This window comes from Sciurus vulgaris (assembly GCF_902686455.1).
Source record: "Sciurus vulgaris genome assembly, chromosome: 10".
Taxonomy (NCBI): Eukaryota; Metazoa; Chordata; class Mammalia; order Rodentia; family Sciuridae; genus Sciurus; species Sciurus vulgaris.
Window position 1 is genome coordinate 86,550,125 of NC_136470.1, and position 25,283 is coordinate 86,575,407.

Below are 25,283 nucleotides of genomic sequence, written 5' to 3' on the forward strand. Positions count from 1 at the left end.
TCTATCATAAAAAGGAATACCTTTTGGTTTTCCTTGTGTTAGTTTGGGTTGGGTATTCTGTTATTCACAACATAGTGTCCTAACTAACCCAAAGTTCATCCCTCTTTAAACCCCATTCCTTCCTCCAGAAATAAAAACACAATTTACGTGCAGCAAGTGCTTTTACTTTTAGTTTTTAGATAGTAATTTTATTTGTAGAAAATAATGGTATGCAAGTACTTTAAAAGACAAAACTTTATAGGTAGAAATAATAATCACTTTATAGGTAGAAATAATAATCACTTAATGAAATAATAATCACCATTACATATAAAAGTGAATCATCAAGAACTTAAAACTGTAAGCAAAAAATAGATTTTCTATTCCTATATTAATACACATGCTATAACTACTTTTTCTAAAACCCAAGAGAATGTTTACCACCATCAACTACTTGTATTTCATAAAAAACAAGAATAAATTCAGGAGGCCCAAGTCATCCCCCATCTTACCAGTACCCATAGAAAGAATGGCTTCCAAATTTCTCCATACATTTTACATTTCAGGCTCAAGTTATCTTTTTGAAGAATTCTATAAGTGTTCTGTAAAGCATAATCACCCCTTCTTTGATGAGAAAGTTCAAGATATCCATTTGAGTAAGAATTTGATGCTTAAAACCAGGGAGTTCCTAAATTAAAGATGTTTCTATGGATAAGGATTTGGATAAGTGGAGAGTGTGAGATGGAATTAATTCTGGGTACACATGGGATTCAGGAGATCAGTCTTCTTCAGGCATTTATCAAAGACCTACAAGGGATTCATGGATGAACGATGTCTTTACCAAGCAGTTGCCCCCAGTTTGAGGGAGGATGTCTCCCACACCCAGGACTCAGTGTGCAAGGAATGTTTGCAGGAAATAGATGGCACATTAGAGAAGCTCCTAATCAGGTGGACTTGAGGAACAGGGAAGAATTCAACATGTGGAGAAAACTGGAAGCAGTTTTCTCAGTTGGAAGGAAGAGCATGAGGAGAAACACAGAGAAGAGCAAGTACAGAGCAGTGCAGAGGCCATTGTGTGGTCATCCTGGGATGGGACCTGCCATAGAACCTACCACCTTCTCTGAGAGAGTTCTGCTGGGGAATAGTCTTGACCTGATGAGGAATTCAGAGGTCATCAGGTGAAATGGGAAACAGACCCCTACCAATACTCCAAAGAGGCTATGGTTCTTCTGAAAGGGAGCACAGTCTAGTAAGAAAAGTCCAAGGTTCTGGGTTTGATTTGAGCTCTGCCACATAATACCTGTATAACTTTCTCAACCTCAGGACCCCAGCTGTAAAAAGAGGAGAGTAGTATGTTTCCTGTGTACCTTAAAGGGTTGGCATGAATGTCAGGTGACACAGCGGGCACACACACACACACAAATGGCATTGTCATCTACTTCCTGACAGTCATTACAGGGTCATATATGCGATGCTTCCCCAGTGAATATTATTACTATGCTATTATTGCTACTACATAAGAGATCTGGAAGAGCAGGAACCATTTCATCTTCAGGACTAGGAACACAGCATATGACTTTATGAAAAAGACACTTGATGGATGGATGAATGGATGAAATGAATGAATGAATGAGTAAATGAATGAATAATGTTTAGAATCCTCAAACTGGACAATAAAATCAATCTCTTTGTTATGCTGAAAGCTTGTTGACTGTTCTTTAGTTGACTTTTTGACTGTTGGGTCTGGTGGAGGCTCAGAATGAGTAGTGATCAGTTGGTGTCATAGTAGAGAAGGAAGCCTGTGAAGGTAGAGTCATTGACATTGTCGGCATAGACTCCATTATGGTCTCCATCTCCATACACCTGAAGCCAGACTTGGTCGCCCACCTCCAGATGGAGGAGCACAGAGCCAGAGGCCTGGTCCACATTCTTGTCCTGGTACTGGTCATAGGTGAAGAGCACAGCCTTGTCCTTCTTGAAAAGGCTGACCTTCACATCCTTCATATAGACTGTGATGTGGTAAGAGAAGTAGTATAGCCCAGGAATGTTGCAGTGGAATTTGCCAGTGGTGCCATCATAGTGGTTTTGCTGATTGTAGAAGATCTTGGTAAAACGAATGGGAACGTTGGGGACGGTGACCCTTGTTTCCAGTCCCACACTGAATGCTGAGCGGTATACATAAGCGCCTTCTCCAGGTTCTCCTTTCCTGCCTGGGGTTCCTGGAAAGCCTCGGGGACCTTCAGCCCCAGTCACTCCAATTTCACCAGTGTCACCCTTAGGACCAACAAGACCTTAAAGAATGAGAAGAACTAAGTGACCATAGGAAATGGAGCTCTTGCCTAGGTTGTGTCCAGCTGAGCCCAGTGTCCCTGGGATCTATACCCACGACCTGCCTGACAGAACAAGGAGAAATGTTACTTCCTCTTTGCACATTCCCCAGTGCCCAGAAGGTTCCCAAAAATAAATGTCTGACCTCATCTCCTATAAATTTGCATCATAGACCCTCCACCCTTCAGGCCTTAATATACTGGCTCAACCAGAATATTAGTTATATTAGTTTTGCTCCCTATCTGCTCTGTTCATCATGCCCTCTCTCCTCTATTCTGCCTACACATCTTTGGAGGCCTGGCTCAAGCTCTGCCTTCTCCAAGAAGTGTCATTGTTAATCTACATCTGCATTGAGTGCATTTCCTCTATTCCATACTTTGGACACTTGTTCACATTCAGTTTGGCATATTCGGAGTAGACTTTCTTGTAGTAACCCATAACAATCTTGCACATTAGATTTCTCTTCTTAACAAAACCAAGAATTCTCCGAAATCTGTGGAGAACATTGGTGAGTTTGTAGTTAAGAGTGGTTGAAGGCTGCTGGATGAGACAGGAATTAAGGAGAAAAGAATAGGAAAAATAAACATATCTGGGAATGAGGGTGAGGATGGGGATGGGAAAAGGGACAGGGAAGGAGATGCAGATGGAACAGACAAGGGCACTGGGATTTAGAGGTACCACCTAATCTCTCCCCTAGAAGTCCAACCCAAAATCCATTCCAGGCTGTTTAATGATCACATAAAAAAATAAGTTGCATCTTTCCTGTGTGTAGGCCTTAATTAATAACTAGTGCCTTCATGTAGCCCTGGAAGCCCTTCTCTCCCCAGGAGTGATGAAGGAAACAAAAAACCTTGTTCTTACCTGCATCTCCCTTCTCACCCTTCTCACCAGGTGTGCCATCTCTTCCATCACGGCCTGGGGTTCCATTATGACCAGGATGCCCTGGGATGCCTGCCATCCAACCTGCACAGGCCCCCTTGGGCATGGGAAGCAGAACTCCTGGCCCTTCAGTGGTAACATCCTGGGCATGACTAGGCAGGGCTGACAACAGTAGAAGGGCTTGCAGCAACAGCATCCTGAGCCTGAAATCCACATGTACACTGTCAGCCATGGGAGAGGCACGCCCCACACAGCACGCCCCATTGGGAGTGTGTAGCAGCCCATCCATCTCAGCAGTGTCCACTCCAAGAACTGTGCTCTCAATACTCACCCCTTCCCATAAGATTTCTTCGACTATTTCAACATACCTTGATCTCTTTCTCTCCTGAAATCTGCAATGCTTAGCATTATTCCCTGTATGAAGTTTTCTTTTCTCAGCACAAGGGTGAGTTCATGATGGCAGGGATGACCATCTTCAAGTTCCCCATACCTGAGCACAGGACCAGGCACAGGAAAGGAGAGAGACAGTGACAACAGCCACTGAGACAGGCGCTGCTCCTTAGGAGTCAAGAGCCTCTCTCTGTTCAAGACTCATTTTCTATGTGTGCCTTGATCGCCCTCTACTGAATTTGAAGGGCTCAGGAAAGTGCAAGGAAACAAAATGAGAGGTAGCTCTGGGTTGATTTGTCCCAAGGTTAGAAGAAAGAGGTGAGTTAGAAGAGAAGCCGAGGAGAGACCAGCAAAGCCCCTTTTGTGTTCCAGGAGATGCTTGTTCTGAACTTAAGATTCTATGTGTCTTTAAACTTCCCCACTACTTGGCATCTCTGTCCTCTCTCCTTACAACTTTAGCAAGAAAACTCAGAATTTTGGCTTTATGTTTTTTTTTTTTTTTTTCTCTAGAAATGAGGAAAGAAGAATCTGTGAGGCTCTGTTCTCTTCCACAGGGAAACAGAAGGTGAGAATCCAGAATGTGCAAACTAGTGAAGGTATCTAAAGATAAAGGGGGGATGGAGGAAACACAAAGGCAGAGATCTCTACAGTTCTCTGACTCCTCCCCTTCTCTTAAAAATTGAGATCCTATTCTCCTAACCCAAGGGAACACCATCTGTCTCCAACACTTCAGTGTTATAGACAGTTTTCTCCAGTAACAAATGTAATACATCTGGGTCCTCTGAGGGTGGCATGGGATAGAGAAAAGGGAAAAGAAAGGAATGAGGACATTAAGAAGTTTCTGATGCTCAGAGCAGATTCTGATTGAAGAAGGCTGCATTCTAACCTAATTCTAGATGAAAAATTAGCAACTGATAACAACTGAAGGTCGGTGTAAAGATGCCTAATTTTCAAAAAAAGTTACAAAAAATGTATTTGCATTCTTTGTTTAGATAAAGCAATTTTTATACTTTGATTTTGAAGAATTTCTGTCTCTATGGGGAAAACATTATTAAATGAAACTGAGGATTATAGGTAATCTAAGACTTAATCATACCTATAAAGAAAAACTTACATGGGTCATGAACATAAATCCTAAAGACTGCTTATAATTCTTTGCCTTTGAAAAATGTTATTTGTAAAGTCCCTACCTCGTGTAATGTCTCTCTTAATTCTCACAAACATCTTGAGAGACAGTGTAGGGTAGAATAATGAGCAGACTCTATGATCTTAGTACATAGTTGCCAATAATTTGTTCTAACCCTCAGTGTGTTACAGTCTTACATGTTTGTTGGAGGATTGAATGACTTAGAACATTGGTTGGGCATATGTCAGTGCTCACTAAAGGTTATCTATGACTGTGTCCACTTTTGGAGTGAGGAAAGTGGGCATCAGAGAGGTTAGGTGACTTGCCCAAGATCCCAGAGCTAAACATAGAGGAGCTGGAAGTTAAACTCTGGTCTTCCAGAGCCCAATAACAGATTCTTCAGTGTAGCCCAGGAGGGAGAGCTTTGCACTCACACACCTTCCTTTTAGTGTTCCTCCCCATTAAAGTGGGGGATGACAGAAGATGGTGTAGAAAGACCTGACCTGCAAATCATGAAGCAAGCCACCAGGCTTCTCCACCAGGCTCCACCTCACTCTCCGGTGTCTTATCTGCCCCATCCACCTCCCCAACTTCATGCCCTTTGCCTATAAATGTGGGATAGTAATTCTTGCCTATTTCACAATACTGTTTTGGGAACCAGTTGGTATACTTTATGAATGTCTAAAATACTCTACAATAAGTGAGAGAAGGGAAGCAAACAGTACTTACAGACCACTGTTATATATCCATTGCCCTTTTCCCCCCATTTTATTGGTGCATCAGAGTTGTACATAGTGGTGGGATTGTTATTACATATTTGTACATGCATACAATATAGCATTATAATTCAGCCAATATCATTCCCCAGTATTTCCCCTTTCCCTCCCCTCTTCTCTCACTGTTCTCTTTCCTCTAGTCTTTTAACCGCATTTCACTCACAATGCCAGGAGGTAGAATTCAGTTGCCACAAGAGAAATCCAAGGACCAGAGAGATTCAGTACAATTTGAAATCCAAATCACCACACTGGCTTTCCACTGGCCTGATCTTCCTGGAAAACCCCACACAGGCATGGGTTTATTCCCTTTTCTTATGTTCATATATGAATATGCAACCAGTGAAACTCTGCATCATGTACAACCACAGGAATGGAAACCTAACTAGAATAAGGTGTATTCTATATATGTTTAATATGTCAAAATATGCTTTCCTGTCATGTACATCTAAAAAGAATAAATAAAAAATCATTAAAAAATTATACAAGGAGATGATCATAATGTGCTTTGAATCCTAAAGGGCCAAAGTATGAGCTCTCATTCTCCTGTGAAAAATACAGGAGAAATTCCACTTTGACCTGCTGGACTTTCAGTAGCAACAGCAGAATCTTGTGAAATACGAAGACAGGATCCCCTTTGGGACTAGCAAGAGACAGAGCTCTATGGGGGAAGAGGTCGCCAAACTGGTGCCAACTGCTCCAGCAGGAAAGAGCAGAGCAGCACACGAAATTCTGAAACACCAGAGCCAAAGTGACCCCAGAAATCATCTCTGAACTGTTCTGTTTTGGCAAATGGGAAAGCTCCAGGGAAGAAAGAGAGAAGCATTTGTTAGATCTTCATAGAAGCCAAATTCTAGGCTAAGAGCTTTTATACATTATTTATTTTCACTTTAACAAGAAATCCCTGAAGGAAGGAAGCTTATCCACACCTTAGAGATGAGGAAATAGAGACAAAGTAAATGATTTCCGAGAAACCCGTTTCAACTTTCAAACCGGTAAACCAGCCACACTGACTTTCAGACTCTGCTTCCTAATCTGCTAAGTGGGATCGTGAGAGATGAGGTACATAAGCACACCTTGAAAATGGTGAACATCTTTGGCATATCATCTGCATATCTGACTTTATTTCATCCTTCTATTCCCCAGTTTTGGACTCTACTGTACAAGAGACCCTCAGACTCAAAGACGTTGAAATGCTGGCTTAAGATCATGCAACAATTGGGTTAAACGGCATGAAATTGCCATTTTTAAAGATCGAAATAGTAAAATATTGACAATTTTGAATGAGAAAGCCCAATGATAAATGGCAGAACCAGGACTCTACTTAGCTATCTGGCTCCTAGAATTGTCTGAAAGCTTCTACTTAGCCTGGAACGTGTCAGTACTCCTAGGGTTACCACACCCATACACAAACACACATGTATACATGTGTGTACACATGCTCACCCACTTATATTCTAAAGCAACTGGAAAGCAGAACATCCCTCCACTGTAGTTTTAGGATGAGTCTCTCTCCCCATGAAGCTTTCCTGATTGAACACTCCTGATCTCCCAAACTCATCACTCCTGACCTCAGCCAAGTACCTGGATTACTGGTCCTCTGACTTGACAAGGAGATGATAGAAAGTCTGTTCCTGCGGCTACCTTAAAAAGGACAAGGAGCAAGACCTGTGTCTCTCCTTGAGACTCCTCAAGATGTAAGGAAAGGTAGCAACAAGGGGTGCTGACGAAGCTGCAGGGCTTGATTTTCACTGCCCGCCTCCATTAGCCAAGCTGGCACCATTGTGTTCCTCTGGCCACATGCTGCTAGGATATTCCGCTCCCCAACCCAGTCAGGCAGAACCAGCCTCATTCCTAACAGAGTCCTAAGAGTGAATCAAGAATCAGAATCAAGCATGAGGCCTGATTCAAAAGCCAGAACCTCTCCATATCAGAGACCTGTATCTGAGGGGCTGCTCTGACTTCTAAATCCCTTCCTCTGGCCTGCCTAGCTCTGACCACTGCTTCTACAGGTTAAAACCACGAGGAAGCCTCAGCAGCACTTGCTAGGGCAAGTAGGATTGGGCTTGGCAAAGATCAAGCAGATTCAGATGCTTCTCTCAGAAAGTACCTTTCGAAAATGAGATTTTTCATAACTTTCCCAGACTATTTTCTCTTTACCTCACTTGAACCCTCAATTGCTGATAAGATACCCCCATAGTTACAGATACCCCCAAATCTACTGACATCGGCCACATCACACTAATCTTTGTATCTCATGAACCACCCAGAGTCTGGCCCACAGCAAGTGGGCCAGACAATACATCCTTGCTGAACTGAATCAAGTGGCACAGATGATTTTAAACTCAAGTCTGAGATTGGACCTCCCCTTGGCTTTTCCCAAGCTGCTTCTTCATATGCTAATTCCTTCACTCTACCTGGTCAAACTGAGAAGCGATTTAACCCCTTCTCCTTTATCTAACTGGACCCCATCTGTGGACAAACCCTCCCACTTGCCTTAACCTTTTTCTCAGTAGGCATCCTGCCACCAAGTGAATTGGGAAAATTCAGAATGTCAACAGGCATTTTGGCCAGAAGGAACAATTCTTTATCTCTCATAGGCTCTGGAGAATTGAAGAAGAATCCTGAGGCCTATCTGCTTCCACCAGTGCTGACTTTGCCTGGGTTTTGCCCATACCCAGCCCTATACTACTACCAACAGGAAAAGTTGGGTACATCCCAGCCAAGGCTGGGCAGTCACCCCCACCCGGCCTGGAACTTAATAGAAGTGTTCTTACCCTCTGGTATGGAATCAGACACACCAACTTCAGTCAAGATGGACGGACGTGAAAAGGAGATGGCCTAGCCTCAACAGCCTGGTACTCATGGGGGCAGGCAGTCCCCACCTCACAAATGGCCTTTCCCATTGGCCAGCCCAGCAAGGGCCATAGACCAATGGGTAGGTACCTTGTCCCTGGCAGCCATCTCCACTCTTCACCCCAGGGAACCTGGTGCAACCCAGATTAGGCTGAGGAAGCCAAGTGGATCTTCAGTCAAATCACTCATGTCCCCCACACATTGGCCCTTTTTTGTGCCTTCTGCCACAACAACAGAAAACAGGGCAAGGGTAAAGACCACAATAGGAAAAGAGGATATTTCTGTATATGAAGGGAAACTTCCTCAAGTAAAAAAAAATTGCTCAGTTGTCCAAGAGTCCTCCCTCACCTGCAAATTTTTTCCTAATAAGTCAGGGATAGTAATCATCACATCACACTCCTGTTCATTGGGCATGATTAAATATGAGATGGTGTGGCTCAGACATCAAGTATTTAAGGAGGGAGAACAGCCAGTGGGTGCTCAGCACTAGGGTAAGAAACAGAATGCACCCTCCACTCTCTGACCTGGACCCTGGAATTAGGAAAGACCTTGTGTATTAATTCTGACAGCTGTGATGCAGGAAAGTTCCCCGGGAGTATGGGGCCTGGCAAGTTCAAGACCTTTAGTGGTCCTGAATTCTCAAAGTTTATGGCCCATATGCAAATCGAACACAATACGACAGAAAATGTCTTAAAAAGTTGATATTGGAACACCATCTTTCAAGATTTTCTGGTTCCAAATTTCAGAATAAAGTTTCACAAATTAACTTTTTGTGTGTGTTTGAGCACTGATTATGCCAGCACATTAAGCATATGTCTAATCTGCCTATTGGGAACACAGCCCTGGACTAGAATCAGCCTGCAGAACTGGAAGCCACCGCCCACTTAGGGGTTCCTAGAAGGCTCAGGTTGGAGTGACAACATTCAACCCCCTGGTCTCTCTTGATAATTCATGCTTTATTTTTGAAGGACAGGATCAGAGTCGATTCTTACAAGCCACAAATCCCGATGAATGGATCAGGACCTCGGCTGAGGCTCTGGATGCCAGCCACAACTTTAACAGGACATTCAGAAACAAAATGTTCTCAGGTACAGGTTGGGCATGTCTACCTGCCCCCACAACCACCACCTTCCACTGACAACACAGACCCTGAGTCCCCCAGGAAAGTCAAGTCCACCCATGTAAATCTGACCTAAAGCTTGCCTCCTGCTAATATGCACATATTTCTAGAGAAGTCACATTAGGACACAGAGTTTGGAGACTTGAGGTCCTTTCCAAGGGCTACTGGCTTAGGTAGGGGGCCTGCAAAAATGAGGTTCTATGTACTTTAGCAGGCAGATTGTACTAAGGAGAAAAGAGAGAAACTGCAGCAACTCTCAACTACATGACTAGTTTATTTTTATTGTAGCATTTTATTATTTATTTTTGGTCTGTGTTACTGTCTCTAAGAATGTAAATTTCATGAGAACAGGGGCTTTGTCTATCCAAGGTTGTATCCTTCAACCCCTAAAACAGGACCTGGTGTAAGGTTAATTAACAATGAATGTCTGGTCAATGAATAAGCATATGCTTATACTCAATCTTCCTTGGAGACAACTGTGATTATCTCCCACTTCAGAAATAAAGAACCCAGAGTTCAACCAGAATGACTTGTTCAAGGCACAGATTCAAGATGTCAATCTAGATCTATGTGACTACAAAATCCATATGCTTTCTAATAACTCATGTCCTTCACCCCTCCTGATAGTTGGAGACCCCAAGATTCATGTATGTGCTTCAGGGTAGCTTCAGATTGGCATAAAAAGTATTTTCCTCTACCCTTACGGGAATGCAGCTGGTTTCAGCAGTCTTTAGCTATTGCACAAAAGTGGAATGACTTTAGCCCCACAATCACACCAAGACTGTGCTGGGTCTGGCTGTCAGCCAGTGACATTGTGAAAGCCTGTCATTTTGTGAGGCCTCAGGGAAATCTGCCATACACCACAAAGGCCATCATGTGGAAAGAGCAATTCTGTGACATACAGGTTTAAAGACTATAACTGGAAAACATTCAATCAAAGAAATGCCTTGAGGCTAGTCCTTTTCCCAGGACAGAAGTGTTGCTATCTAGAATGAAATAACCACATAAATGTGACCATTTCCTCCAGGGATCCATGGTACTGTTCAAGTCGGCATGTGAATTGGGATATTGAACAACAGGCCAGATGACTCAGTTTCTTTTAAGTATGATAAAGGTAAACTGAACTATATATTTACCACATATAATTTGCCATATATTTTTGCTTAATCGTGACTTTTCAAGAATATTCTTAACTGAAATAAGTAAGCATAATAACCATATTTTGAAAAATAATACTGAATTTGGAGCAGTCTACCCAGCAGCATTTCATTCCATCCTCCAAATCCCTAGAAATGGCTAGGAAGGAAAATGCTTTTTCCTTGGACTGAGGATGTAGCTCAGTGGTACAGCACTTGCCTAACATGTGTGAGGCACTGGGTTCAGTCCCTGACATCTAAAAAAAAAAAAAAAAAGTAGAAAATGGGCAAGTATTTCACCACATGGGATACACAAATGCCAAATAAGGACAAAAAAAGTTACTCAACTTAATTATCATTTGAGGAAAATACAAATTTAAAGCCATAATGAGATATCACTGTATACCTCTTAGAATGGCTAAAATAAAAAATAGTGAGAAATATCATAATAATAGATTCGGTTATTATACAATTGTAAAACCTAGAGAATATAGAACACCAAGAATAAACCTTAATGTAAAATATGTATTGGATTTTAGGTGATTAAAAGAAGTGTGATATAAAATATCTTAAAATTGAAAATAGTGAGAATACTAAATTTGGTCAAGAATGCATGAAAATGGGTCACTCATTGAAAATGAGAATGGAAAATGATATAGCCACTCTGAGAAATAATCCAGGAGTTTCTTTAAAAATTAAATAGCAGTCATGCTCCTATGTGTGGAAATAATTATAAAAACCTAGAGAATCTGTGACACTAAAAATGAATTGACCAAATTATGCTATGTGCATGTATGAATATATCACAATGCATTCCAATTTTATAAATAACGATAATGTACCAATTCAAAAATAAATACATAAATAGAAGGGAGACCAACAGAGTATAGAAAGGGGATCAGGGGAGGGAGGAAGGGAGAAAAGGGAGTAGAAAAAAAGAACGAGCTTTAAAAATTAAAATGAAAAGCATGTCTACACAAAAACCTGTACATAAAAAATAAATATATACATCTGTATGTATATATACATATATGTGTATGTGTAGGTGTGTGTATGTACACATATATATTTGCTCATTTGTGTGAATAAATAGGATAAATTTCTAGCAGTGGAATTGCAGGATCAAGGGATAGGCACAATTTAAATTTTGATAGTTATTATAAATCAAATCCCCAAAATCCAATATTGATTTATATGCCTCTAAACATGGTATGAGAGTACCTGTTCTCCTATACCCTGCCAATACTCAGCACAGTCAAATATTTAAATATATAATATTCTAATAGATTTTTTAAAGCCTCATTTTAATTTAAATTTTTCTATTATCTATGAGAATAAACTGCTTTTTATATATTTGTTGATTATTTGCATTTGTTTTCTTGTGTATGTTTCTTTCCTGTTCAATTGTCCTTAATTATTTTTAAAAGTTCTTTATATACCACGAAAATCAACCGTTTGTTATAGGATTTACAACTCGAATCTATCCACCTTAAAATGTTTTATGCAAATATTTTTTGCTACAATGCAGCCTAACTTATTAATGTTTTCCTTTTAGGATTTTGGATTTTGTGTCTTGCCTGAAAAGGTGCTCCCAGGTCCCAGATTATTCTTTAAAATATGAGTCAGTGTGGGGTGTATGCCTATAATTCCAACTACGCTGGAGGTTGAGGCAGGAAGATCAGAAGTCCCAGGTCAGCCTCGTCAACTCAGCAAGGCCTTAAGCAACTGAGCCAGACCCTGTCTGAAAACAAAAAGTGAAAAGGGTTGGGAATGTAGCTCAAATAATTCCTGGGTTTAATCTCCAGTACCAAATAAATAAATAAAATATGTCTCTTTATAGAATGTTCATGATTTCCTTTTCTTTTATTTGACAAATCTGTAATTATTTTGTTTTTCAAAAAACAAGAGACTGAGCTGGGATATAGCTCAGTGATAGAGTCTCAGCTACTGGGAAGGCTTAAGCAGGAGAATCCGTTGAGCCCAGGAGTTCAAGGCCAACCTGGGCAAAATAGTGAGACCCCATCTCAAAACAGAAAAGCTGTTTATTCAAGGCTTACAGTCATAAGGGAGTTAGCTACCATCACTTTCATTATGGAAGAGACTGGAAGGGGTTTGAAAGGAGAATGCGTATTGTAGACTAAAGGATTTAAGATGGCCTTTATGAGTGTTCTTTTAGGGTGTGTTTTTCTAGTTCTGGCAGGGTGAGATATTTAGAAGTTTTTCTGATTGGTTTTCAAGTATATCTGGTCATCTTTATTGGTTGCTTATCTACTGGTGTGTAACTAAGGCCTTCCAGGCCTCACAGAGTCTTATGGCTTTCCTGTTTCAACAGAAAGAAAATCTGGCCCTCAGTTGTGGGGTCTTACATAAGCAATTCCTTATGTTCTAAGAAATGAGCTAAAATCCAGCATTGTTTTTTCTACATTCTTAGTGTCCCCAACACCCACTATGTTAATACATATTTATTGTTTCAGTCAGCTTTTTTGCTGCTGTGACCTAAAGACCTGACAAGAACAATTTTAGAGGAGGAAAAGTTTATTTTGGGACCCACAGTTTCAGAGCCTTATTCATAGACATCTGGCTCCATTTCTTGGAGTTCAAGGTGGGGCAGGACATCAGATGGAAGAGTGTGGCAGAGGGAAGTGTCACTGGCTCTTTGCGGTTCCAAAATCCATGGATATTTGTCACCACCTGCAGCAACAACTTGCACGGGTCTTATGGGTGGTGGAGTGGAAACTGAGGCACTTCTATCTTTCTCTTTAGTGCACTGCTTTCTTGCTTGTTTGCTTATAGAGGATAGAGGAAATGAGGTTTACTTGCTTTGAGAGGAGAGAGAGAGAGACTTTGCTTAAGAGAGACTTTGAGAGAGGCTTTGCTTAGAGGAAGAGAGACTTGCTATGCCTCACTTAAGTTCTGCTGCTTCCCACTGGTGCATCCTGCATCCTGTGAACTAAGGGTACACCTACCTAAGGTGGTTTAGTGATGCGTCTCAGTTCTCCGTTCTGCGATCTGCCTTCCGCCGCTGCCTGCTAGCTGCTGTGCCGATTTTCCCTACTAGCTGCCGACGCGAGTTTCCTAGCTGCTTTCATGTTTGAGTCTTCTTCTACTGCTTTTCTGCTAATGGCTGCTGTCCGTCCCTACTAGCTGCTGTGTTCTTTCTTCTGGCTGCTGCCGCCGCTTTTCCCTACTAGCTGCTGCCACGTGTTTTTCCCTCTGGCTGCTGCCGCATGTGTCTTCTTCTACTGCTTTTCTGCTAATGGCTGCTGTGTCTGTCTTGCTCCGCCTACGCTTATATCACCTCCAGGAGGCGGAGAGCAGGGCCACGCCTCTTACGCAAAGATTAGGCAAGACTCTCTGAGCAGGCAATTAGTGCTCGAGAACACATGCTCATACATTGTGTGCGTGGACGATAAAATCACCTGAGTGTGCTTATGTCAATTAACCTCCTCACTGCCGATGTGATCAGGCGCCATCCCGGCGCCACCAACATAACACAGCCCCCAACAGGGAAGCAGCTCACATGATATTCAAGAAGCAGAGAGACTTCACTTGCCAGATAAAAAAATATATATATATACTCCAAAATCACACTTCCAATGACCCCCCCCCTCCAGCCACACCCTACCTGCCTTTAGTCACCATTCAATTAATCCTATCAGGGGATTAATTCACTGGGTTAAGGCTTTTATAACCCAATCATTTCATCTCTGAATGTTCTTGCACTATCCCACACATGAGCTTTTGGGGGAGACCTAAAATCTACACCATAACATTTATGTTTTCATTTATAACTTTAAATCTCTTTCATGTCATCACTTTTCAATGCATTGAGATCTATTTCAGGATTCCCTATTCTGTTCATTGTGTGTTTATTCCTCACCAGGAGTATGTATCCTCTTGGCAAATGAAAACATTATGCAAAGCTATAAGATAAAATTATTAAGGCTACATCTGAAAATTTACCCATTAATAAAGTCTGATACCAGAGTAAACCTAATTAGAACCTACTATTCTGCAAAATGTTCCATCCTCATGCTGACAGGGAGCTGTTATAGAGAAGGACTTCACACACATTGTTGACTGAGCACAGAAATGTTGATCCTGTAATGAGAACTCTGGACTAAGAGTTGGAGGACCTGGATTCTAGCCCCTGCTGTGTTGCAGGCCGGTGGAGAGACTACAACACATATTAATACATGTACCTATAAGAAATAAGATGGAGAGAGCGGCAGCCGCAGGTCCAGGCGCCATGGCTCCAGAGCAGACCGGCTGCTGCGAGGCTCTGGCGGCCTGAGCGCGCCTAGTCGGTGTGAACCGGCCCCGGGGCGCTCGCTCAGGTAAATTTTTCCATAACCTTATGGAGAGAGGACTTTGAGACATGGCTTGATAACATTTCTGTTACGTTTCTTTCTCTGACGGACTTGCAGAAAAATGAAACTCTGGATCACCTGATTAGTCTGAGTGGGGCAGTCCAGCTCAGGCATCTCTCCAATAACCTGGAGATTCTCCTCAAGCGGGACTTCCTCAAACTCCTTCCCTTGGAGCTCAGTTTTTATTTGTTAAAATGGCTTGATCCTCAGACTTTACTCACATGCTGCCTCGTCTCTAAACAGTGGAATAAGGTGATAAGTGCCTGTACAGAGGTGTGGCAGACTGCTTGTAAAAATTTGGGCTGGCAGATAGATGATTCTGTTCAGGACGCTTTGCACTGGAAGAAGGTTTATTTGAAGGCTATTTTAAGAATGAAGCAACTGGAGGACCATGAAGCCTTTGAGACCTCATCATTAATTGGACACAGTGCCAGAGTGTATGCACTTTACTACAAAGATGGACTTCTTTGTACAGGGTCAGATGACTTGCCTGCAAAGCTGTGGGATGTGAGCACAGGGCAGTGCGTTTATGGCATCCAGACCCACACTTGTGCAGCGGTGAAGTTTGATGAACAGAAGCTTGTGACAGGCTCCTTTGACAACACTGTGGCCTGCTGGGAATAGAGTTCCGGAGCCAGGACCCAGCACTTCCGGGGGCACACGGGGGCGGTGTTTAGTGTGGACTACAATGATGAACTGGATATCTTGGTGAGTGGCTCTGCAGACTTCACTGTGAAAGTATGGGCTTTATCTGCTGGGACATGCCTGAACACACTCACCAGGCACACGGAATTGGTCACCAAGGTGGTTTTGCAGAAGTGCAAAGTCAAGTCTCTCTTGCATAGCCTTGGAGACTACATCCTTTTAAGTGCAGACAAATATGAGATCAAGATTTGGCCAATTGGAAGAGAAATCAACTGCAAGTGCTTAAAGACATTGTCTGTCTCTGAAGATAGAAGTATCTGCCTGCAACCAAGACTTCATTTTGATGGCAAATACATTGTCTGTAGTTCAGCCCTCGGTCTCTACCAGTGGGACTTTGCCAGTTATGATATTCTCAGGGTCATCAAGACTCCTGAGATAGCAAACTTGGCCTTGCTTGGCTTTGGAGATGTCTTTGCCCTGCTGTTTGACAATCGCTTCTTGTACATCATGGACTTGCGGACAGAGAGCCTGATTAGCTGTTGGCCTTTGCCAGAGTACAGGAAATCAAAGAGAGGTTCAAGCTTCCTGGCAGGCAAAGCGTCCTGGCTGAATGGACTGGATGGGCACAATGACACAGGCTTGGTCTTTGCCACCAGCATGCCTGACCACAGTATTCACCTGGTGTTGTGGAAGGAGCATGGCTGACACCACAAACCACCACCACTGACTGACTTTGGGTGCCAGGGCTGCAAGTTTTGAGTGCAACCTCTGTGGCAGCCCACTGCATGAACCAAAGTTCTCACCTAATGGTATCACCACACAGTGCACAATCATTTATCTATGTTTGCCAGGGGTCAGGGCTTAGGGTGGGGGAGGGTTTGTTTTATTGACATATGGCGCAGCATGCTAATGGGGTACACCATTGACTTCATTTGTACTTAGTTATGCTGGTCAGGATAAGAGGATGCTTTTTTGGTTCATCTTACTTGAGTGGAATATTGGTTTTAAGTAAAGAAAGTGAAATGGTTCATTAATCTGCTAATTGGTTGCCTATAAAAATCACATTCAGTCTGTTATTAAAGCTTCTTACCATAAAAAAAAAAAAAGAAAAGAAATAAGATGGAAATGGTCTACCATTAGGAACTACAATTCCTATTCCTTCTTGGAGTTAGAAGTGACCATGTGACTTACATTTTTACCAATGATTGTGAAAGAATGTGATGTATACCACTTCCAGGTTGAGTCTAAAATACTGCACATGTGATCCATTAGTCTATTTTCCCCACTTGTGGACATAGATATGGCTATGACAGAGTTTTAATCATGCTGATAAAGAAAATGTTCTGAGGAACAACGAGAACCCAAATGAAGAAACTTTGGAATCTTCAGTAACTGTTCGAGGCAGTCTTGATACCTACCCTGGATATTGCATGAAATAGAATGAAACTTATTGTTTAAGTCATTAGATCATTGGATCTTTTTGTTAGAGCAATTTAGTAATACACAAGGCAGGTGGCATTCCACAAAGGAAAGAGTTTTGCAGTCAAAAAGTTTGAGAAATGGTGGCGTTAAATAAAAAGTTGGGCTGGTGGTGTAGCTGTCTTGAAGAACTTTGTCTAGCATGTCTTGGGCCCAGAGTTCAACTGCCAGCACCACAAAGGACAAGAAAAGAAAAAAAAAAAAAGTAAGCTTCTTCTTTCCTATAGGATTTCTCTGAGCCCAAACAGATGTTGTTGTTGGTGTTGTTGTTGTTGTTGTTGTTGGTGGTGGTGGTTTCCTACAAAACAACTTAAGGGGGAAAATCGTTGACCTCTTGCATTTTCTTGCTGATTCTGAAAAACACTCTGGAAATGCTAATTTGGATGATATTTCTCTTTTCTCTAAATATTGCACAATGCACAGCTAGTATTTAGCATGCACTCAGAACACCAAATTGTACAGAATCCGAACTTCCTTTAGTCCTGCCGCTTCAGTGAAAGCATGTTTTCACAGTTCCTCTAGGGACCAATAGGCCTTATTATAAAACCATGAAAAAGTTTTGGAAAACTTGCATCCCCTTATCCAAACAAATGAAAAGACGACAGAAGTTTTAACTGCAGAAGAGTTGTCTTTTTATTTTCTTCTTACTTTCAAAGGGTTTTAGCAATGTATCACAAAAAAAGAAAATGTATCAAAACCATAATCCAAAGAACTGTCTCCCGGGTGGCTACTGTGGACAAGACCCTGGAGAAGAGGACACATGTACACTGGAAGGCACCTGGGAGCAGCACCAGAGGACATCTAGCAATGACAGAGATTGAAAAGGCTCCTTTTGTCTCCCATTTGTAATGTGTGACCTGCAGAAAAGTTCCTCCTGGGAAGTTGGGGAAGTTGGACACTTTGTCCTCTGCCAGTGCAATCAAGTATGGACATCTTTATAGATTTAGCAAAGAACTCAGACCCACTGGGGAAGTTCAAGTCACACAAATCCCAGACTGTCCTTGGGACCCCCACCCTGGGCCCACTGATGACCACAGTAAAAATCAGAGCCAAAACTACTCACCACTCCCTTTAGCTTGCGAACCTGTCCTGCTCCCCTTAGAAAGCCTCATTTCATGATTACTAATTTTTTCATACCCTCTTGATCTGTGTGTGGCATTCTCAGTTTGGTCATTTAAATTAATTTTAGAAAGTGGGGAGGGTTTGATCCCATCCTCCTCTGAGCAATCACAAAACGTTTACTTTCTGAATTTTTGAAATATACTCTATCATCAGGAAAGACGTTCTGTTGTTAGAGGGCAGGAGAGTATGGACCCACAACATTGTTTCACTTTTTGAAAAGTTTGAAAGTGGAACTCTTTGATGGACAACTATTCCAAGAAGCACCTCCCTAAACAAACTGTCCCTTAATCTCTTCTCTTTTTTAATCACCTAGTCAAAGCGCTTCTTTATGAACAAAGTGAGATACACTATTTTTGTTTCCTTGATTCCTAAAGTAGTTTTCTTGAGACTCATAAGAGACACTGCTCTGAATTCGTTGACCCACTCCATTCCAGAAACAGAGGACTGAATACTCAGCTAGATCCTGTGTCCAGGGAAAACTTCAAACCAAATCATCCCTAATGATTGCAAAATGAACTAAATCCAAAACTTACTCTAAAACTAAGTAACTGCAAAACTAAGAGTGCTGGTTGCAAGCTCGGACTTCCCAGCTTCCAGCCCACCCTTCTATTCTCTGCTTTGAAGACTGGGGAGGGGAGGGAAATGAACCCCTTCAGAGTCCTGCCAGCCTTCCCCTAGCAGTATCTTTACTCTGAGTGCCATATCAAGCTCCAGTGGCACCAGTGGATCCAGGTGGCCATTTTCCCAACAATAATTTGAACCAACTCCATGCCCCTTTCTACTAGCCATCTCTTCTTTGGAGCTCTGCATGCTACTCTGGGAACTCAAACCCTGAATCCCTGAGTCACCTGTGCCATGATCAACACCTCATCAGAGAACTAACCCCAGCCATGGACCACCTCCACACCTCTGGATTTTGATAAGTCCAACATTTGTCCTTTGTTCTCTTAGTTCTTGGGGCTGTAGCTGCTTCTTATAATTGAAATCTGCATGATACATCAATATGACCTTGTTGCACCTTTTGAGTTCTCCAATAGCTGGGTAACAACTCTTTATATTTAATTATGTGTTAAAATAATCAGTATGGTGTCTCTGTCAGTGGTTGGACCTTGACTGATAGTACAGATAGCCCTCCATATTCACCAGTTCTTCCTCTGAGGAGTCAACAAACTGCAGAGAGAAAACATGTCAAATTGTGCCTATACTAAGCATACAGAGAATTTTTATTGTCATTATTCTCTGAACAGTACAGCATAACCACTGTTTATATATCATTTATATTGTATTAGGTATAATACATAATCTAGAGATGATCTAAAGTATATAGGAGAATGTGCATGGGATATATGCAAAACTACACTATTTGACATAAGGAACTTGAGCATCCACAGATTTTGGTATGCACACTCTGGAACCAATTCTCTGCACATATCAAGGAAAAATGTAATCCTAAAACTAAGCAATTCTGAAAATAAATATACCTTAAAACTAAAAAGTAAAAATAAAGAATAGAAAAAAGTGATAAGCAAAAAAGTAAAGAAAATAAGGGATAATCAATAACTCTAAAGATAACTCAAAAGCTGACTAGAAAAAGCTCAAAAATTAAATGTCTGGAAATAATTTTAAAAATAAGCACCAAAAGCTAAATAATTCAAAAACTAAGTAAATGTAAAAATAACTAAAAACTACAATAACTAAAAAGTCATGTTGAAAATAACTCAGAATTAAATAACCTCCAAATCAAATAGAACAAAAATAGACAAAATAATTAACTCAAAACTACAACTGAAAATAGACTATAAAATAATTCGTCTCATTAGAAATAAACCATTCTAAAGCTCTTTGATTCACATGTACCCCTCAAAATGAAATAATTACAAATAACTGAAAATGAACTTGAAAAAGTAACTTTAAAAAACTGAAGACTATAAAATTGAATTACTGAAAAACAAAATAGTTAAACATAAATGAAAATAAAGAAAATTAAAAGCAAATAAAAGAAGCTCTAAAACCAATATTTAATAAAACTAAACATTAAGTCTCTCGGGTTAACTTGGAGCCATTCTCTGAAACACTGCGGTCTGGGCACTAAGTGCCTCGAGAACTTATCTCTGGGCCTGGTGAGTGAGAACAGCCTCATGACGGCTCTGGCACCTGCAGGACTCGGCGGAACCCCAGGAGCCCGCGCGCCGGTGCAGGCGCTTGCAGCTGCCCCACGGTTCCCGGGCCCCTGAGCTGGGACCCTCGGGGCGCTCCGCCCTGGGCTCCCCTCCCCGGGCTGCAGACCCGTGGCGCCAAGGCCCGCTGGCCGCTTTCTGCTGAAGGAGCGCGCGGCGTTCGTCCGCACCACTGCAGCCCCTCCCGGGATACAGACCGCACCGGCGGGCGGCGGAGAAGCGAAGGGCGCCGGCGACGAGGGTCAGTTCTCCGCGGAGGAGGCCCGCTGGCATGCTGCGCTCGCCCGCACTGCCTGTGCCTGCACACCTGCCGTCTTCCCAGCAGGAGCGGGCAAGCCAGGGGACACCTCGGTGCTGCTCGGTGCCCTGAAATGCAAGAAGGAAGTCAGAGAAGCCCTGGCAACAGATCAGATCGGCCTACTTTCTTTCCACTTTCACACTCACGCTTTCTTCTCATCACGTTCTTCTTTTTCTCCTTCGGTGCTTTCTCCTTTCTCCAGAAAAACCGTTCTGGGGGAACAGGTTTCATAACTGTCCTCAGCCTGGAAAAGTCCCGAGAGCTGGAAGGGTGGGAACAGGAACACACCCTCAGAGTCAGCAGTCTGGCGAGTGTTAACGCCCGGCAAGACCCACTGAGCGATCTCCCACCCCAGCTCTCCCACCTGGGTTCCCAGCTGCAGCCCCTCATGACCCTAAACCAGCGCCTTGACGGGGACAGCGATGTGGGGACATGTAGGGCTGAGAGGGTCCAGAGCCACCTTGAAGGTCCAGTGACCTAGCCTTCCTGATTAGACCAGATCCTGTTGGGACAATCGTGAAAAGGAGGAAAAGAGAGAATAGAGGAGAGGGACAGGGGGCAGGAGAAGCCCATGAATGGAGATGAGGAAAAAGGCCAGAAGGAATTACACTCAGCACACTTCTTGTCCAAATCTCCACTAACTTCTCCCTGAGGCCCTCCTCTACTGCTCACCTGGGCTTTGAGTGGGGGAGATGGGTGGTGACATGAGGGTGACCCCTCTGTGGTCTCCAGGTTGCTTTGTAGTTCTGAAATGCTGTGACTGAGAAGAAACGCCCACATGTTGTTCATAGACCTACCTCCCATTTCCTCCAAGGAAACCACAGTTTCTTATTTATGCTTGCCAACTTTCCTTTTGTCTCCTTTTCTCACATCTAATTAATGTTCATTTCTGGCTGCACCCAGTGGCACACACCTGTAATCCCAGTGTGCTCTGGAGGTTGAGGCAGGAGTATCACAATTCAAGGATGGTTTCAGCAATTTAGTGAGACCCTGTCTCAAAATTTAAAAAAAAAAAAAAAAAAGAGGGATGTTGCTCAGTGGTAGAACACCACTGCATCCCATTGCTGGTACAGAAAATATGAGGGGAAATCAGAGGAACAAGCAAGTGCATCTTGCCTCTGCCTCCAGTGAGTTGATTAGATAATCCCTGGGTCTATGCACACCTGTTAACATCCCTAGGCGTGTGTTAGACACTGTGGGGAACAGCATCCACTTCCAAATACTGATCAGCTGCCTTGTACCTGGTGGGATGTTAGGTATTTCTCAAAAGTTAATCCTCACTCTACTATCCTTCCTCCCCCATACCCTTATTACCTCATGTACATATAGGACTGCATGACCAACGTAATCCTGCAATATGTATGATCAGAAAAATGTGAAATTACACTCCATTTATGTATGATCTATCAAAATGTATAAATGCATTCTACTGTCATAAACAACAAATTAAAAAAAGAATTCAGGAAGAACAAAAATTCAACAAAATACTTGAAAAATGTGGGAATTCAATAAATTTATTTAAAAAGGGCTTTTCCAAGGTTAAAAAAAAAAAAATTTAATCCTCACAACAACCCAATAAGGGTCTTAACCCCAATTACGGATGGGGAAACAGATAAGACAGCAATAGTCACTGGGCCAAGTTCTGCAGCTGGACTTTACATCCCCTGCCCTTTATCCCCACTCTAAATAAGAGTGGTCTCTGCCCCCACACTGCTCAGACCTCAGGTTAGGGACATGAGCATCTGCATAAACATCTCAACAAGGGCAGCCCCACACTGAGGGTCAGCAGAGTAACATCTCTATGAGTGAGAGTGCAAGACGCTTCCTATTCAGATGAGAATCCAGGGAAGGGCTTTGAGCAGGTCATTAAGGGTGAACAGGACTGCAGAGGGAGACATCCTGGGCACAGGACAGGAACACAGCAGAAGAAGCCTGCAATTGGCGGTGGGGAAACTGTTACCTGAGCAGGCAGTGAGGCAGTGGCGGCTTCCTTTCTGTTGCTTAGAGGACCCCACAAGCTATATTCTGGGGCTAGGCCCTCCCCAGAACAGGTCAGGAGAGCTGTGCAAGGAACATGGGGCACAGTCAGGCTGTGCCTCTTAGAAGCCCTCTAGAAATTCCACCTGCTACTCCAAAAGCAGCTCAACATACTTTTCTCAGATTGAAGCAGCAATTGAAGCTACAGAACTGATGTTGAGTTAGCAGCCATGAAAAACATTAATCTCCAGAGTTTTGAGATGGCCAGGTGCATTGTCAATGAACAGTATTATTATTATTATTATTATTTTGTATCAGGGATTGAACCCACAGCTGCTTAACCACTGAGCCACATCTCCAGCCCTTTTTTATATTTTATTTAGAGACAGGGTCTCTCCCTCAGTTGCTTAGGGCTTTGGGAAGTTACTGAGGCTGGCTTTGAACATGCCACAGTGGTCAGCGAGCAGTAATATTTTGAATGATATTTTTTTTTTCTGAGCTACATACAGGTCTCAACAATTGGTTTAAAATAGTTAGTAAACCATCTTATAAACAGATGTGCCATCAACCAGGCTTTACTATCCCATTTCTAAAGCACAGGCTAAACAGGTTTAGTCTATTTTCATTTTGTACCAGGGATTGAACCCAAGGACACTCAACCACTGAGCCAAGTTTCCAGTCCTTTTTATTTTTAATTTTGAGACAGGGTCTCACTAAGTTGCTTAGGGCATCAGTTCCTGAGGATGGCCTTGAACTTGTAATCCTCCTGCCTCAGCCTCCTGAACCACTGGGATTACACATATGTGCCACTGCACTAATTTTTAAAGTCTCTGGGATTTCAGAATGGTGAATGAGCATTGGCTTCAGCTTCAAGTCACCATCTGCACTAGCCCCTTACAAGAGTCAGTCTGTCCTTTAAAGCTTTGGAGCCAGGCATTGACTTCTGCTCTGTAGCTATAAATTTCCCAGACTGCATCTTTTTCCAGCATAAGGCTGCTTCATCTACACTGAAAATGTGTTGCCACCATCGTCAATTGTCTTGGCTTAACTTCTGGGTAACATGTTGCAGCTTCTCTACCCATTCTTACTGCTTCATCTTGCACTGTTGTTATGTAATATTGTTATGTAGATGGCTTCTTTCCTTAAACGTCATGAGCCAAATTCTAATAACTTCAAAAGTTTCTTCTGTAGCTTCTCACCTCTCTCAACCTTCATTCATTTGAAGGGGGAGTAGGAAGGACCTTGCTCAGGATTAGGCTTTGGCTAATTTTGCTAATTAGGTTTTGGAACATTGTGGCTGGTTTGATCACCTGTCCAAAATGCTCCAAGTTTCTCCATACCAGCAATAAAACTGATTCACTGTATTTCCTTCTTGTGTTCACTGGAGGAGCACTTAGATTTCCTTCAAGAACTTTTTCTTGCTTTCACAATTTTGGCTTTAGTGCAAGAGATCTAGTTTCAGCCTACCTCTGCTTTTAACACACCTTCCTTACTAGGCTTAATCATTTTTGAATTTTGATTTAAGATGAGAGATGTGCCTGTCTTTCATTCACTTGAACACTTACAGGCACACTGTAGGGTTGCTTGGCCTAATTCCAATATTGTCGTCTCAGGGAATAGGGAGTCCCAAGGAGAGGGAGAGAGCCAGAGAAATGAGTGGTTGGTAGAGCAATCACAAGACTCACAAGGTTTATCATACATGGGCACAGTTCTTGGTGCCCAAAACAGAGTAATAATATCAAAGATCACAATTACAGATCACTATAACAACTACAAGAAAAATTTAAAAACTTGAAATAATGCAAAAATTGTTAAAATGTGACACAGAGACATGAAGTTAGCAATGCTGTTGGGAAAATGGTACCAACAGACCTGCTAGATGTACTGTGCCACAGATCTTCAATATGCTTTTTAAAATGCAGCATCTACAAAGTGCTATGATCAAAACACAATAAAATGGGGTTGGGGTGGAGCTCAGTGGTAGAGTATGTGCTAAGCATTCTGGAAGACCTGTATTCGGTCCCCAGCATACACACACAATTCTGAAATAAGTTAGACCTGTATTAAAACAAGTCTTACACAGTATTGTCTTGAGTATAAATGATGCCTTTTAATGGTTTGTATTCTGTTATTTCATTTTTCTGATATTCCAGATCACTGAATCAATTTTATGACCTGCTAACATGTTATATAACCCCTGGTTAGCAAAGCACCATTATAGGGTCAGGCAGGATAAAGAAAAGAAAGAGAAGAGGGAAATGGCAAGGGCAAAGGAAAGGAGGAACAGAGAAAAGAGTGGAGAAGGGGTTTTGTGGGAGGTGGCAGAAGGTCACGCAGATGCCTGCCATGTTGTCCCTTCACAGAAACCTCATCCCACTCTGTGTGCACTTAGTTCTGTCTCTTCCATTGGATCCTGGGCTACTTAGTGGAAAGGACAATATCTTCTCACCTAACAGAGGAATTCTTAGAATCAGTAAAACCTTAGAGAACATCCTCCAGTTAAAAATATTCTCAGGCTGGGGTTGTGGCTCCTTGGTAGAGTGCTCAACTGGCAAGTGTGAGGCACTGGGTTCAATCCTCAGCACCATATAAAAATAAATAAATAAAACAAATATACTATATCCATCT

General features: G+C 42.3%; 1 protein-coding gene and 1 pseudogene across 2 annotated transcripts; one reads left to right on the forward strand and one right to left on the reverse strand.

Moving 5' to 3' along the window:
* Window positions 1-265: 265 nt before the first annotated feature.
* Window positions 266-24,480, reverse strand: ADIPOQ (adiponectin, C1Q and collagen domain containing). The gene is made up of 6 exons (XM_079100435.1): window positions 22,639-24,480; window positions 20,825-21,668; window positions 20,343-20,746; window positions 19,312-19,373; window positions 3,169-3,389; window positions 266-2,270 (listed from the first exon to the last, which is right to left on the reverse strand). The coding sequence occupies exons 2-6, from the start codon at window positions 21,066-21,068 to the stop codon at window positions 1,750-1,752; spliced, it is 1,452 nt and encodes a 483-aa protein (XP_078956561.1). The 5' UTR covers window positions 21,069-21,668; window positions 22,639-24,480; the 3' UTR covers window positions 266-1,749.
* Window positions 14,942-16,690, forward strand: LOC306638236 (F-box/WD repeat-containing protein 2-like; annotated as a pseudogene). The gene has a single exon. The product of its transcript is annotated as an F-box/WD repeat-containing protein 2-like (transcript).
* Window positions 24,481-25,283: the final 803 nt, after the last annotated feature.